Raw genomic sequence first — 17,291 nt, 5'->3', positions numbered from 1 at the left:
CAATTCATCTTGTAGGAGCTGCAGCTTTAGGCCAGCTACCCTTGAGTCCTCTGTGGGGACTTTCTGTGTGCTTCCCTCATCAGGGGTGGCATCTCTTCCTAAAGCTCTAGATCCTGGAGATGCCTGGGACGCCCAGAGTGAGGGCATGTTTGTTCTAAGCGGGAGTGCAACACAGCACACGTGGTCTTTCCTGGCTCTGACCACAATCAAGAACCCCCCACACACACACCCCCATACACACAAAGCAGCAACTCATGTGGCATTTGAATTGGCTACATGAGGTAGCCTGTGGCACAGAGGCTGCTGGGATGGTTCCCAGTTAGCAGGGAACCATAATGCAGGGGGGATGGCTGGGCAGCTTCCTTGGGGATGTATCAGCACATTCATTGCTTGGCTTGGAACTCTGCACCTCCCCACCTCACTCCCAGCCCCGACCCAGCCATTCTCCTTTGGGGTGGCGCAGCAAGAGGAGCCTCTCTGCATTGGTGAACACACTGACGTGGGATTTTTTTCCCTCACTCATGCCTTTGGTGTTACATCTGAGAAGGCTTTGCCTTCCCCAAGGTCAGAGAGATTTAATTGTTTTCTTCTAGGAGTTTTATGGTTTAGCTCTTATGTTTAGGTCTATAATCCATTTGGAGTTCATTTTTGTATATGATCTAAAGAAGGGTATCTGACATCATTCTTTTGCATGTGGGTATGCATTTGTTTCAGCACCATTTGTTGAAAAGACTCTTCTTTCCCCCCACTGGATGGTCTTGGCACCCTTGTCAAAAGTCAATTGACTATAAATGTGAAGGTTTATTTCTGGACTCTCGGTTCTGTTCAGTTGATCTAAATGTCTATCTTTATGCATGTAGCACACTGCTTTGATTGCTCTAACTTGATATTAAGTTTCAAAACTGAGCATGTGAGCCCTTCAATGATCAGACTTGGAAGCTATTACCTTCACACTTTGTCTATTTACCACTTCATTTAACCTTGCGTAAGTTGCTGAGTTTTCAGTTTGTCAGTGTTCTTCTAGGTTAGATAGGTGTTGGGCACGGACAGTTTTGAATTGCAGTGGCAGCTTCTGCAGTGCCCATGTTTAAGAAGGGAACCAATGCCCCTTTTTAAGCCATTGCCCCCTCCCCTGTCCATGGTGTAGGGACAAAGGTCTTGACTAACTCACCTTCCTTCCACTGTGACCAACCCCAAGGGACCCAGAAGAAGAGAAGCAGGGAGACAGGGATTCCTACTTGTGGTGGAATTGCTAAGACAAGGCTGGGTCTGGGAGGGATTATCCAGCTATGCCCCTGGGGGATGGAGGCACTGAGCTGGGGCAGAAAGCCATGGACAGGCTGGTCTGGAAAGCAGTGCTCCACAGTCCCAAGTGGTGGGGCCACCCTCTCCTGCCCTTACCATTAACATTCTTTCCCAATTTGTTAGAAACTATACCTGTCCTTCAGCATATATGGGGCTCTGTCCACTCTGTGCAGAATCCTTTAGGGGATTAGTGACTTACAGTGACCCTGTGAACCACTGACCTCAGAGAACACAGAAGCAAAATTGCAGAGGAGAAGGGCCTGAGTCAGTTAAATAATTTAGATAGTATAGAGTCAGGAAATATAAGCAGGATATATAGGAAATGTAAGCTTAAATGAAAATTGAATTTCCTTATTGCAACTGATAAAGACTTCATTGTGCCTGAGAATAGGACACGATTTTTGAGAATACAGCTAATTTTACTCATTCATGGACTCTGCATGTGTGAATTCACCTACTCATTAAAGTTTATTTGGAACTCCAAAATCAATACTTACAGCACTTTTGTGGTCATTTGCAGACACATGCAGAGTGGTGAAATATTTGAGTCACCCAACAGGCACGTTCCCAGCAGATATCAAACAAGGCAGTATTTTGCCATCTTGTTTCAGCTCTCATGCTGTGAATAAACATCCTTTCTGAGGTCTGTCTAACACCTTGTTTTTTGTATTTTTATGCTTTTTGTGGTGATTTTGCTGTTTTGAATGGCCTCCAAAGATAGTGCTGAAGTGCTGTTTAGTGCTTTGAAGCTCAAGAAGGCTGCCATGCGCCTTGCAGAGAAAAATACTAGATGAGCTTCATTCAGGCGTGAGTTATAGGACTGTTGGCTCTGAGTTCAATGTTAATGAATCAACGATATATATTGAGTAAGGTGCCTTTATACAGAAACACGCATAAAACAAGTTTATGTGTCACTTGAAAAAATGTGACCAGAGGCTCACAGGAACCAAACCCTGTATTTCCCCTAGGACCAATGGTTCTGTATTCCAGCATGGTTTGCCTGGTTCACGGCGAATTTTTAGAATCTAAGTACCGTGAGTAACAAGAATAGACTGTAGTTACTTTTCATTTGTCACATCCTGGGCTCTAAGAGTTTCTAATGCCGTTCACAAATTCAAATCATACCTCCAACCACTTAGTGAGTTTCCAAGAGCACAAGAACTTGTGGATGAGCCTGAACATGAAACTCAATCTCAACCACTGTGATTGCCATGAGAATAGATGTAAATTGCCTTCTCATAATAGGCAGCGTGGTGTACCAGTGATAACCATGATGGTGTTGGTTTGTTGAGCAGCTGGTGGAAGCAAGTTGACTGTCTTTCTCAGAGGCAGAGCCTGAGAAGGTCTGAGTAATGGGCAACAGGGCCAACAGCTGTAAACTGTTTACACAGACAATTTGCTGGATAAACCAGAGTTTATACAGTTGGGTGTTGTTTATACCTTAAATCTAGAAAGGATCATATGGTCAACTCTGAATTTAAGAATTATGTGCTTACACCACATACTTTTCTACTAAAAAAGAAAATAATTAAACCTCCTCGCCCAATTTGCTCCCCAAGCTTGTGCTGCTACCAAGAAAAAGAAGAGAATGGAGAAGAGAGAGTGTCCACACTGAGTTGATTTGCCTGGGAAGGTGGGTCAGGAGGCTCTGGTGGATGTGATCTGCTTTGGGATGAATTAAATATACTTCTACAGGCATCAGAAAAACACTTTACAGCCCTCCATTTCTACCTCCAGTATTTCAGACTTTTGCTTCCCTAATCTGTGCCAGGGTTATAGTAGAGGTGGAGAGAGTTGCCCTTAGGATACAAGCACACACTCAATTATGTGTTGACTATAAACTTCCTTCATTATCTGCTGCCTTAAGGGCTGTACACTCCGAATCAAAATCCGGAGGGTTTTTGTTGTTATTTTTTTTTTATTAGTCTCCCACCTTGGCCTCTGCTATACGTCACCTTGAATACATGAAATATTACCAATAACTTTAACTTTCATAGCGAGTACATATTCACTGTACTAGGTTTAAGTCAAAAAAAGAAGAAAAAATTTAAAGATCGGTAATGACTTCACCATGTCCTAGAGGTAACTACTGTTAATGTGGCTGCACATATCCCTCGAGTCTTTTTATCTTTAGGATTAAAAACATTTGGACTTAAACACATGAAACCTTTACTGTATCCCACCCACATCTCAGCATAAATACACGTTAACGATTTACAAAAATCTTCTAAATCCTCCAAGCTTATCGTCGTCGCTGGTTACCAAAGCTTTGGTGCAGGAGGCCCAGGGTTTAACTGGGGGAGCATGGGTGTTGGAGAAAGATAACCCTGCATTTGTACCCAAGTCTGGGCCCTGATCAGCTACATAACTGGATGCTGAACCTTCATTTCCCTGTCTGTAAAGTGGGGCCAGTAATACCTTCCAAATAAGGGAGGACCAAGCATGCAGAGCAGCGCTTGCCTGTGAAGAGAACCGTAATAAATGCCAATTGCCTTTCTGCTTCACTTTTGTTCCAAGGAGCTCTGTAAACATGTGGAATTGATGTTTTTTTTAAATTTCAAAAATAAGTTCTACTCTTATTTCTCTGGTGGAGAATTTTAAATCATGGAAGACTGAAACCATTGAAAGAACCACTCTAGGGTCTGAGAAATCCTTGCTATCTGTGTGGGGAATTCCAGTTACTTAAGAAGGTCCCTCTGCTTCCACAGCTTCAGCATGGACATTAGCAGAACCTGTGTTTACAGACTTCCTTTTTTTAATTAAAATTTAAAAATCAATGCAGAGAAAACTGGTTTTTCCTCATTTCTTGACAAGTGCTGAGGTGGGATTGGGCGGGGTTTCCAGGTTGGTGCCTTTGCAGCCTGACGAGTTGGGGTTTCTCTGCGTCTCCATCACACTCTCCTCTCTAGACTGCTGTTTCTTTCCAGAAAACATGGAGTAGTGGTGGGCTTTGTTTTCTGCTGCAGCTCCTGGTTTAATTACCATCTATTCCCTGCAGCTCTTACTTTTACAACAATCTGGGATTCTGTCCAGACTTTGTTTTGTGAGTTCTAAGCATTTTCACACCGTCGCTCATAAACACACAAGCTCCCGTGCTCCATTTTCTGGGCCGTTTTTGTTGACGTGTTTTGCCTTGCTCGGTTTTATGACTGGGCTATCCACGATTGGAATAAACCTTTAAAAGCACTAGACCTCAATCCACCTTTGTGTGAAAGCATTTCTTATAAATAAACTAATGCTTTGTTTTCTAGTAAGAAAAAAAAATCATATGCATCTGGAAAAATTAAAATGCAGTTATTGGAAGGTCTTCTACTTAGCTGTTTCCCTAGTGTTGTATGTTACCCAATTAGAGTGGAAACTCAGGATGCCTGTTCCGGGTGCCGAGTGTAGCCGAGGCCAGGGGATGTGTTTCTGTGGCATTTAAAGTCTGCTGTTTCAGCGGGCACTTTTGGGACAGCAAGCTCAGCACAGCTGGCCTTGGATGTCTCTCTTTCCCCCTCACCAGACAACTCCTCCGGGGCGAGCACATCTGATTGTTTCTGATTGATTCATTGACCCAGGAGGCTGGGTATGGCTGGGTGTGCATTGGAGTGTGTGTGCGTGCCATGCGTATGCCATCAGTGCCGTGTGGAAGCATTCCGACTACTCACTGCTGGACTTTCTGCAGCAACCCACAAAGCATTTTTAAACAAAACTGTAATAATGACCTCAACGATATCAGAAAGGGCAGATCGTGTCCTTTCTTGTTGTATTTTCCTCCTTCCCATAGTCTGTATTGCTGAATTATGATGCCCATATGCAAAAAACACATCTTGAGGCCAAATAACATTTCCTTTTTTTCTTTCTTTTTTGTAAAAAAAAAAAAAAAAAATTCTTCAACCTTGGCCAAGCGTGTTGCATGCTTCCAAATAAAAGCAGGTACGTGCTGTGGTGCCCAGCTCAGTTTGCTGAGTGTGAGTTGAGCCCTTGAGCCGGGGTGTGCAAGCTTGTCTGCCCCTAGCAGGGGTTGCGGGGGAGTGCCGTGTGTGTGGCTGAGGTCCGCCCCAGCTTGATTTTGATGTCAACAAATAGGATGTTGGTTTAGCTCTTTGGGAGCAGGGAGGGAGGTTCATTTTTAATTAATTAATCCCCCTGTTCATTCTCCTGTACCAGCTCCTTCCCTCCTCGGCTCCTGTGCCTGCAGGGCCGCTGTCAGCTTCTGAGACATTTCCGGCACATTAGTGAAAGGGAGCAGCGTGCAGCCTGGCAGTGGGTAGTGTCTCTGGGTGGAGAACAGGTGCCCTCACTCGGGTGGCCACAGCCATTCCAGGGCACTGGGCTGGCGGGCAGAGTCCCTATCCACCTGGTCACCAGACACCAATAGCCAGCAGAGCCACTGCCCACCCCCCACCCCTTGTGAGCTCACAGCGAGGGCAACACTGAGCCTGCTCAGGCATACGGCCCCCTGTGCCACCAGCCACCAGCCACTCATTCATTTCACAGGACATAGTGAGGAGTCAGACGCCACCAGTACTCAAGTTCTATCCCAAGCCCTTCGGGGTTCTTGGACTCTGGCTTTGTTGAGATATATCCTGGGGATTCCTGGATGGGGTCGTAGTGATGTCCTTCCTGGGTGCAGAGCTAAGAGGGAGTGTGGAGAGCTGCCGTGGGCAGTGTTAGCCCTGGAGTGTCAGCCTGGAGATGTGTGGCCTGTGCACAGCTGATGCCCAGCGTTCTTCAGCTGCGCCTGGTCCGTCCACGGCCCCCATCCTGTTCACACGCGCCTCTCTGCCATAATAATCTCTCTCCTCTGGAGCACTGCCATCGTCCACCAGAGGCTGGCAGCCTCCTGTCCTCTGTACCCAGCCCCCTTGCTCACACCATTTTCCTGAGTCTGGTATCCCCCCCCCCCGGTTGCCTTGATCCTCCCATCTCAGGGAAGGTCCTTGGGCCCCGTCATGTTTGTGCAGAGTTGAGCGAGTTGGGCCGTGGGACCCATCCTCCCGAATGGCTTCCAGGCCCGTACTCTTCCAGTGTCTTTCATTGCTCCTGGACCCCGGTCTCGTCCTCCTCAGGGCTCCTGAAACATTTTTCTGAACATTCTGCACCTTCCGTGGCCTCTGCTCTCTGTGAGTCCCGGTCCGGATCCAAGCTCACCCCCTGAGAGCATTAACCCTAATAGGGCCGGGACTGGGGTGAGAGAGGGAGGTGCCCAGGGTGCGAAATTTGAGGAGGCCCTCCATCCCTCTCAGGGTCGGCTCCTGAGAGGGACACCCTCCTTGAACCTTGCGCACTGGGTGCCTCAACTTTTTGGCCTCACCTGGTCCCAGCCCTGGATGCTGAAGTTGGACAGGTCTGGCTCAGCATCCCAGCACCAGGTGCCAGTCCAGGTGACCTTGGGAAAGTTACCTTTTCTCTCTGAACCCCAGTTTCTCTGTTGCCTCCATCCCGGGTAATGAGGACTTCATTAGATAATCTGTGTAAACCACTCAGCACGTTGCCTGACGTATGTTAAATGCTTGAGAGATGTTTGTGGTGGTTATTACTATTATTGTTATTATTATTAGGCGAATACAAAAGCATCACACACCAGCCAGTCTCCATGTGAGCTCTGGAATGACAGGTCCAGTCCCATGGTCATCCTCACCCCCGTTTGCCCCTCTTGATGATGTGTGATGTTGACCATGTGGATTTGCCCTGCGAGGTCAGGGCCTCGCACATTCTGAAGAGGATGTGTTTTGTGTCTCTGCTGCAGGAATTGCTTACTTAGGAGGTGTGTGCAGTGCTAAGAGGAAATGTGTGCTTGCCGAAGACAATGGCCTCAATTTGGCCTTTACCATCGCTCATGAGCTGGGCCACAAGTAAGTATCAGACTCTGGATTGTTCTGCCTCTTTAAATGCTTTTCTGAATACATATTTTTTTCACTCAAATTCTGGAAGTTCTAAAACAGTGCTGCTGAATGCCTTTGCTTCCTCTAGAGTAAGGACCTAGGCCAGCAAGCCTGGGTCCCAACCCTTCAGGGAACCCAAGAGATCACAGAACAGACTGTCTCTGAGTGTGGAAATGCTCATTTGATGTTTGCTTTAAGTCTGTTCTTAAAGCACACGCTGTAAAGGGAAGAGATTTTCTCAGTGTTGTCGTGAGTTGTATCCCCTTTCCTGAACCATCATGATCTTGATCCACTCTAAATATGCCGTTCAAATAATGGGATTTATCTTTGTGCTATTGAATTTCTGGGTTGTTGTTTTTTTTCAGCCAGTTTCAAAGTCCAACTTTCTGAAGGTAGAAGTCAGTGTCTTAGTTTAAAGAATCATCAGCTATTGCCTTTGCACATGGAAGTTCTTCCCTTGAGGAGGAAAGAACCACAGAACCTTAGAGCCCAAAGATGATGTGGAGAGAATCCGAGGCAACCTCCTGGTTTTTTTAGATGAGGAAAAAGAAGGTCCGAGGGGTTGAATGGCTGGCCCAAGGCTGAGATCACCTGCAGGAAGTCTCAGGGGGCAGAAAACCAGCTGACTCTCAAACTGTGGCCCGAGGGTTTACTCTTTCTCCTGGAGTAGGTGTCCGTTTTATGTTTCTCTGAAGGAAACATTGTGATGTGACTGCTTAAGAGCTTTAAATAAATAAATTGAGGAGGCCAAAGCATGCAAAACAATGGAAAAATTTATATTGGACCGAAGAGAACAAAATTAAATGGAAATCTAGTTCTTGGGGAAAAATATATATTGTAAAGTTTTCCCAGTGCCCGAGATAGTAAGATGCCTGGAACCCTAAAGGTGAACTCAAGCTTCTGCAAGAGTAGAGGCAATGAATAAGGAGTACAAAAGCGGTTGTTTTCCCCTAGTATTAGCCATATCTGTGGCTTGATGTTTTTACCTTGCTTTGTTTATCTGGTCCCATTTTAATTTTTTTCACTCCTGTAGATGGGTTTGTTGTTGACTTTTCTGTACCTGTTGGCTATCATGATGTGAGTACGGAGAATGAAAATAATCTTATGTGTATTTCCTGGGACTAAGGGGAAAATAACATGTCATTGGCCAAGAGAAGCAAGATAAGTGGTCATCTCTACGTACACATTTATTTCATCTTGACAGTATTTCAGAAATACCCATACTAGTTTGCCTACACTACTAGAAAATAATTTTTAAAAATTATTTGTATTCATATCTCAGATTTGTTAAAAAAAAAACAACCAACTAGAAAACCCCACCCAATAGTGGTTGCTGAAAGAAAAGTACAAATGACTATGGCTTTGGCAAACATCTTCTCACCATCAGATGCCCCACCCAGCCCATCGTAGTACAGCGGAATCAACTCCCTAACAGTTGTGAGAGTGCAGAGTTGTCAAAACATTTCCCAACACGCAGGCTGTGCGGACCTTTGAAGAGATACACTTACGTGAACTGCTGCATCCCATGGCAGCAGTCACCTCCGCATGTGAGCACACAGGGGCTGCCTTTTCTCCTTGGGCATTAAGAACAAAGAGTGTCGTTCCTCCCTGATCCGTGCAGTTGTGCTGTATCAAACACTGGCATCTTAACACGGGAGGTCTGCAGATGAATGATTAGATTCAGTCATATTCCAGTAGCCTTTAGCTACAGTCTGTTTAGAATTTCTTGGAGGACTCTTTATAGCTTGCTACTGAACTCTAATTACCTGCAAAAACAAACACCATATTGTTAATCAAAGCCAATAAATCCTGGTAGCGTTTGGTTCTGCCCCTAGTTGGGAGATTATGGTTTTCCCAGAGAAGTCTCTTGTCTCTGATTATTTGAAAATGTTGGGAAGCAGATCCCCCAAGGATGAAGCCACAGTCTCCCTATCCACGGACCCCTCTGGTCACCCGGCTCAGAGCAGCCAGAGAGGCTGTGAGGAGGCTTGGGAAGGTAGAGGCCAGCCTGCACTCTCAGGAAAGCCACTGGCCAGGCTCCTTCACAGATGCGAACCTGGAAACTGTCTATATTTTGGAATAGGGAGGAGTAATTTAACTCCACGTTTCTTAAGTGTGTATGAACTGAGATAGGATGGATGGTTTTCTCTGTGGACCTGAGCCACTGGTCCATGCTCTCCAACAAAATTTCTTGGTGAAAGTTTTAGAAAACAATAAAGAACACCCCTCTGTGTAACCCTGGAAAATCCCCAGAGAGCTCACCCTCCAGTTCCTAACCATTTAATACTGAAAAGTAAAGATCTCTTTTGAAGGGTGTGTGTGTGTGCCTTTGCACGTGGGCATGCATGGGTGCAGCCCTTCTGCTCTGTACTCAATATACCTCCTGTAAGGAGCAGTGTGAGCACTTACCCTCAGATCCCAATGTTAGGAGAAAAGGCACTTTCCGTAGGAGCCACACATGCCATTTATCAGATGATGAGGTTGTGTAAGTTAACATGATTTCATTTTTGCTCTGGCTTTCAGAAAACACAAAGCTAAGTGTAAGGCTCATTTTTAACATTTAACTCATTGTAGTACTGGAATTTTTCTCCCTCTTTCTAGCATCTGTTTGTATGCATGGTTTTATTTCAAATATTGTAGTTCAAAAATAATTTATTTGGTGCTGTGAGCTGGCTCCAATCCAATTTGCAGTAAAATAAGTTCTAAATTATAAATTAAATGAAAAACTCTTCCCATGGTAACATCAATAATGCTGCTTTGGATGTAGGTTAACAATAAAGTAATGATGTTTAAGTCAAATCAGATCTCATTTACTGAGCACCTGCTATGTACCAGGTACTATGTGAGATGCTGTGTATTCATTGTATTATTGAATCAGTCCTGTGAGGCAGGTATTATTAGCTTTTACTTTATAGATTAGGAAACTAGTATTACTTTAAAAATTCTAGTCTCTACCTAAAATGATTTGGGATCACTTGTATGATAATATACCCATGCAACAGGACCATTAAAATAAGGATCCAAATTACAAAATATAGGTAATAAAGAAGAGAGCTTGTTATTATCCAAAAACCAAGGTACTTTCAGTTTGTCAGCAGCCTAGGCAGAGAGGGCAAAAAATGGCATGATACAGCTGGCTGAAGAAAGCCAAATGTGTCCTCAACAGGGGTTTCCCTAGGAAACGCAAGTACTGTGGGTAAGACTGGCAGTTTTCTGAATATCTACCCTGGTAAAGAAGTAGGGTAGAAAAGACTCCAGCCATGGCTTTAGACAGGAACTGAAGAATTTGCAATTCCCAATGGCAGCCGCGGAGGAGACCCTGGGAAGGGGCTGTTCTGTGTTCCTGCCTGGAGGATGAGCTGGGTCTGTGGGGCAGCCTTGCTGACAGCAGCCTTGGGGTTTTTAAATGAGCACCTATGACCTTAGTTACCTTCTTGCCCATGAAAGGCTGCCAGATAGGTGGCTGCCCCCCACCTTTTGGTTCACCTAGTGTGAGCTTTGGAAGGCACCTGTCTCCCTGTCTTGTTGTGGTAGCTTGGGAAACCCAGTGGAAAATGAAGCTGTTTTTGTGCCTTTCTTCATCCCACAGTGACCATGAGAAAGCGATGGTCCTGAGCATGAGAAGATGTCTTCGATGGACCTCTTTCACTTTAGGGGGCCGTAGTTGCCGCTGTTGTTGGTTATGATGGAATCAGTGACATGGGGGAAACAGCCCAGCTGGGCCAACTCTGCCCAGGTTTTTTCCCTCAAGAAACCAGGATGCCTTGTGGTGGACCTCAGTGTCCAAGATGTTTATCACTATTTGATTTTAGAGAGAAAGGGGGAGAGCTCGAAGCATTCATTTTTCTCAGGCAAACTCAACCCTGATTGCTCATGGGAAGAACTCTCCTCAGAAGCTCAGGTACATGCTGACTGCCCATGAGAAAAATAAAAAACAAAATCAGTGACACCCTAATGATCAAGGAGAGCTTAGGTAGTGACGTTAGTATAGCATTAAAGTGACTGTGCCTAATATGTCTATTGGATTTTTAGAGGATATTGTTTTTAGAGGATATTGTTTGCTATGATTTGGAATTTTTATAGTGTAAGAAAGAAAGTAAATGGTTCTATGAAAATTGGTTAGAGTGCCTTTTGCTTTGGGGAAAGTAGTTCTAATAATACAGCATGATAAGGCCCAGGGGAGACATTTGATTGACAAGAGCTCTCCCTAGTGCAGTTGGAGGCCAGGAGGGCACAGAACCAAGTCTCAACTGGTTGTTTGGTGCCTGGGGAAACCCAGCGTGCTTCTCAATCAGGTAAGACAGTGCCTGGGAGGTGTCTAAGCACAGGGCTTGCAGGTGGGGTGGGGAGAGAGGGGAGGGACTCTACTTAATGCATACTCGGCCACCCACTCAGAAAAACAAAGAGCTTTCCCTTGCAGAAAATAAATCTCTGCTTCTGTTGGATTTAGGAGGCTCTGTTAGATAAGCCTGAGCCAGATCAACACCTGCCTTGAGAGTCAGTCCAAACCATGTGACCTCTCCAGCTCCAGACAGGCCCCAGAGCCACACCCCATGTTCAGGCCCTCACTACCTGTACGGGGGCTGCGCCTCTCCCCACCTGCTCTTCCTGGGGTTTTTCCTGACTTCCATATGCCCTTTCTTGGGTCTTTCCATTCTGGAATTTACCTCTCCTCTGGTCAGCTGGCTCTGCCTGTGGCCTCTGAAAAATGCTGTCTTCATGGAAGCTTGGGAACCCAGCAGATGTGACATCTGGGCCCCGCCTCAGGAGAGGAGCCTTTGAGGCACTTGGAAGTGCCTGTGGCCAAGCCTCAGCCTAATGAGTTAAACCACCCCCTCTGGGGGAGGGAGCATCTCAGAAGCTCTCCAGGAGATGCCAGGTGCAGCCAGGGTGGAGCTGCCACCAGCATGAGGTCTAGACCTTTTATTGTTGCTTTCGGCCTCATCCACCTTCCTGCTTCCATCTCTTGCTCCTAGACCCTGTCCCTCCAGGCCACCCTCAGGGTTGAGCTGTGGTGCTAGATACGATCCTGCTTTCCTGACTCCAGCTTGCCCCTCTCTAGGTCACCCTGAATTCCGTGCTTCTTGCAGCTGTACCAGGCAGATATGCTCACGGCTGGTGAGTCAAGTGAGGAAAGGCCCAGCCTTCCTGAAAGTTGCCACCACAGGCAAGCGTAGTCCTGTCATCTCTCACCTGACACCTCCTGGGAGACCTGGAAATGGAAGGGGAGGAACAGAAGGAGGGGGACAGGCAGGGCCCACAGGGGGCTGAGGTACTGAGTACATAGATGCTCCCAAGTGGAGAGAAACATGGGGCTGGGGTTTAACAATACAAATGCCCTGGCAACCAGGAACTGTGTTTGGTGACACTTGTGCACCTGCAGACATGCAGTTAGTTATAGGCAGACCCAGTTGCAACAGTGTGTGGTGCACAGCTGGGTTCTCAGACCCGCACAAACGCCCCTCATGCCCCGGAACCAAGCCTACCATTGTGGAAGCACTGCCCTGGCTGATGTCACTTGGAGGAGGGACTCTGTCCTCCTGCTCAGTCCTATGAGGACAGAGGGCAGGTGGGTGGCCACCTCGTGCCCTGAAGTAACAAGTGGGATCCCTGATCCAGGCAGGTCACAGGTGAAGCTTGGTATCCCCCAATAAAGATACCCATCAAAAGCTAGATCCAGGCACTCCGGATGTTTCCGGCTAGAACGTGACGCTGTGCAAATGAGTTCAGGGCAGTGGACGTGGGAAAGATGTCCTCTTGAAGTGTGCCTGGGAACACGCTCGCCTGGGGTGCAGCATGGAACACGGACAGAGTCCGATTCCTGGGGATCGTGGCTTATGGGCAGAGGGTGGGCAGGTGCCTGGGGAGTGGAGGAAAAGGGAGGGGACAGCTGTTCTGAGGGAAATGTTCTCATAACTGGAGTCAACACAATTCAAACTGAAAGGAACTGTCTCAATCCCAGAACAGGAAGTAAGGAAAGCCATTATCTAGATTTGTGAAGAGGGGAAGTATTTGCCTGTGATCTGTGTTAAGAATGAGCTGCCTGGTACGGTACAGGGGAACGCGGTGTGCACATGGGCAGGATGTGAGCAGGTAGGTAGCCCCCGAGGACGGCTGGGCAGCCTGCCGAGTCCTCTGCCTGGGTGCGTAACCCGGCGGGCACAGCACAGACATCAGATGGGCTGGCCTTATAAGGAAGGTGCAGCGGAGAGAGGATTTCTGCAAATGTCATAACCGGTTAGAAATCCCAGGAGGAGGGCAAGGGTGCTTTTGTTCTAGTTTGGAATTAGGGCAGTTGTGTTCGTGTATGGGTCAGCCTTTCTCGCAGAACAGAAAGGGTGGACCCTTCCAGCCCAGGAGGTCTACAGGAAGGGCTGCTTCTAGGGCAAGCAAGTCCCACACTGGGTTTTCAGGCGGACTCCTCCCTGGCTCTCTGGATCTTACCCTCCATCCCTACTCAGCTCCTATGGCCTCCTGCAGGCTCCCCTCCCAGACAGAAGCTTGATTGGTGGTGCCAGTGGTGTTCAGGGTTCTTGGGTTTCATGCGGAGGTGCTTGGAGTGATTTCTGAGTGCCATTTCCTAGGTTTATGAGCATCCCTGGCTCGGCTGCCTTATCCAGATTCCAGAGTTGTATCAAACACCCAGGCCTCGTTTACTTTCCTTATTATTTTTAAAAATGTGCTGCTGAAAATTGTAAGGTCTTTGACATTAATTTACAAGCCACCCTCCTTCGCAAGTCTTGGATGAGCTAGAATGACTTGTGACTTCTGGAGGATTGCGGGGTGGCCACAGTGGAGCCTGCACCTGGCACAGCATCTCTTAGCCGTGCTCCGTGTTGCCCTGAGTGAGTCCTTCCTAACGGCTATGCCTTTCCTTTTTCTCCTCCTTTCTCCACCCCCCGCCCCAACCCCAGACACATAAAAGCAGAATTTCCTTCCGGTCCCTCCCAGATGAATGATTTTCAATGGGAGGTGCAGTGTCCAGAACACCAGGGAACTTTGTCACTGGTGGCCCTGTGTAAATGGCTTCTCTGCCTTAGGGAGCGATTTCTTATTGCCCACCATTAAGAAGAGTTGCAGGGAAATTATCGTGATTTCCTTTGGAGTCTTACCTCTGACTTGGATTGAATGTGAGGAGACAACACTTCCTCCATTTGACTGGAAAGCCCAGAGCCAGTGTTCCTAAGAGTACCTTGACCACAGTCTTCCCAAATCTGCCCAGGCCAGGCCTGGGAGGGAAGACAAACAAAGGGAAAACCATTAAAAGCTCTTCAGCAAGCAGACAGATGTGTTCCCACCTGCATTCTGAGTGGCCAGTCCGAGCAGCTATTGGCTGGATGTTATCGCCGTGATGGGAAATCCAGCTGGATCTGGGATGTCTGCTGCTCCCAGAGTTTTGTTACTGTGATAGGAAAGGTTACAAGAGCTGTGTGGATGTTTGTCTCTACCCCAGGAATTCTTTGCCCTTAATTATTGGTGGATTTCCTTACCTGAAATGATGTCGTTCGAGATGGTGTTTGAGGAGATGGTGGGGCGGGAGCAGGGAGGGGGAATGAGGGGGTGTGTGAATTGAGTTTGGCTGAAGAACCAAATTTTGAAATCCCCTCAGAACTTCTTTACGTTACAGACTATTCCAGGAATTAGACGAGATGCAGTTTCCTCGTTAGATTACCAGAGCTTCTGGCAGCTCCTCTTAAGTGGCTTTTCTCCTGGTTCTCAGAGCTGGAAGGGATGTCCAAAGTCATCTCAGCCTCATTTTGCGGACGGCCTCCCTTTCCTGTGGCGTGGTGCCTTTTATACAACTGAACTGATCTCGTGCTGAGGCCAAGCCCTCCCCATGTGGCTCTTCTGGTAACTGGATTTACCCTTACTGGGAAAGACAGTTTTTGCTTACATGACTGGGGTTTTGTAAGTACTGTGGGAGGTGGCAGAGGTGTGATGGGATGCAAATTTCTCCACAGATGGAGTGCTCTGTTATAGATGGAATGGTTGTGTCCCCCAAAATTCATATGTTGAAATCTAATCCCCAGAGTGATGGTATGTGGAGGTGGGGCCTTTGAGCAGTAATTAGCTCAAGATGGTGGAGCCCTCATGAATGGGATTATTGCCCTTGTAAGAAGAGGCTGGAGAGCTAACTAGCTGTCTTTTGGCCATGTGAGGAAACAACGAGAAAGCAGCCTTTGCAACCCAGGAAAGGGCCTTCACTAGAACCCCACTGTGCTGGCACCTTGATCTTGGACTTCCAGCCTCTACAACTGTGAGAAACAAATTTCTATTGTTGATAAACCACCCAGTTTATGGTATTTTGTTGTGGCTTACACATGCCCACATTCTCCCAAGGTATTTGGTTTCATGCCTGAAATCCTTATTCATCCACTGCCCACTGCTGATGGAAAATTCCAAAGACCTGAGGGCAGTTGCACATCTCTGAGTCCCTGGGAACTTTGCCACCAGCCCAGTGAATGGCACATTCTGGGAAAGAGCCCTCCTCTCCTAATCCATTTTTAGGCACAGAGGGCGTGCTCCCACCTTGCCTGGAGGTGATAGTTTTGCCAGATGATGGTGGTGGCAGACAGGACCAGCAGAGGGGCTTGAGGGGTCTGGGGGAGGCATGAAATCATGTACTTTGTTCCTGACAACAAAACAGAGCACAGGGGCCTGCGTAGTTGTCAGGGGCCTGCGTGAGGATCTGGAAATGGCCTGTCTTGGAGAAAACATAAATAAGTAGATAGATATAGAATGTGGGAGGTTGTTAAATTTCCCCAAGAGTCACTGGAAGCATGACAAAGGTGTCATCTTGTTAACCACAGCTCGCTTCTGTGGTGTTGAAGAAGGGTCAGGTATGAAGTGAGCCTGGTGATTCACTGACACTATTATCAGGAGCAAAGAGAGAATGAGAAGAAGATGGCTTGGTCAGTTCTGAACTGAGCTGGGACAAATCTTGGGGTTGCTGAAGTCCCCGGAGAGGCTGATGCTGGCATGGGGCTGGCAGCCACTGGATAAGCTGGGCCCCGTGACATGGGGGCTGAAGTGTTACTTGGGCAGGGGGTGAACCTGCGCCTACACCAGGGCCATGGTGTAGCTAGCTTATAACCGGGTAAGTTGTTAAAGAGAAGCGGGCAGAGAAACAGCAGTGGATCTCCAAGTCAAACTCACACCAAGGAACTGGTGGGTCCAGTAGGACCCCTGCCACGGGACAGCTTCAGACACAGTGAGGGCCAAGTGACAGGTAGCCTGCCGATAACCGCAAGGCACGCTCAGATTGGTTTCTGGTCAGAGGAGCCTTCCAGGCAGGAGCACGTGCTTACTGGGTAAATGACACCTAACAAACCTGTGGTTGGCCGCGTTGGTGGCTCTGTGGTAGGGGGAGCACCGGGATTAACTAAGGCCCTGTACATCTCTGTGGCCTGTGCTCTGCCGTCACCAAGGAGGGGCAGAAACTGCTCCGGCAGTAGGAGAGAGCTACCATGAAGAAAAAGGTGGTCAGCTTGCTGCTGGCTGCTTGCTCCATGTAGAGCTTGGCTTACTCAGCAGAGCAAGCTCCCAGAACCCCTCTCCTTTCCTGTTCCCCCCTCCAGCCACCCCAACCTGAACTGTTCTTACTGACTTGATGGTTATCACCTGGAGCTCCCTCATGCCATGCCCCATTCAGAATCTGGCAAAGAGTGAGGCAGCCCCATGTGTGGTGCTGCACCAGGGACAGACTGGAAAAACAAACTAACTACAACTGCACCAGCACCTTGCTCTTCAGAGGGTAGTCTCAGGACTAGCAGCATCTTGTCACCTGGGAGCCTGTTAGAAATGCAGGGTCCGAGCCCAGCTGGGTGATGCCTGTGCACGTGATACTTTGAGAAGAATGGTTAAAGCATGTCGAAGCGGTAGCCTTTTCCGCCGGCCCCATCTTAGTGCAGTGCTCGCTTCTAGCTGTATATTGTACCTGTGTGTGTGTGCGTGTGTGTACACATATAAACATAGATTTGTATATATGGAGTTGAAGGGAAAAACCTTATTTTTTCTTCATTTTTAAGATTTTGGTCTATGGGAGAGGTTTTAGAATAGCTTTCTTCCCGTGACTTTGGAATCTTTGGTCCCTTTTCACCCGTGCTTCATTTACCA

At 47.4% G+C, this 17,291-nt stretch overlaps 1 protein-coding gene across 3 annotated transcripts in view; it reads left to right on the top strand.

The window, feature by feature from the left end:
* ADAMTS17 (ADAM metallopeptidase with thrombospondin type 1 motif 17) overlaps positions 1 to 17,291 on the top strand; it is a 359,591-nt gene that overhangs the window by 153,111 nt on the left and 189,189 nt on the right. For all 3 annotated transcript variants that reach the window (XM_022598898.3, XM_089906892.1, XM_089906891.1), the window contains exon 8: positions 7,040 to 7,145. In XM_022598898.3, the coding sequence (XP_022454606.1) occupies positions 7,040 to 7,145 (106 nt within the window). The remainder of the gene's footprint in view (positions 1 to 7,039; positions 7,146 to 17,291) is intronic.

Source organism: Delphinapterus leucas, chromosome 2, assembly GCF_059928025.1.
Source record: "Delphinapterus leucas isolate spDelLeu-1000000601 "Yukka" chromosome 2, BTC_Dleu_Yukka2, whole genome shotgun sequence".
Lineage (NCBI taxonomy): Eukaryota > Metazoa > Chordata > Mammalia > Artiodactyla > Monodontidae > Delphinapterus > Delphinapterus leucas.
This window is presented reverse-complemented; position numbering and strand designations above follow the sequence as displayed.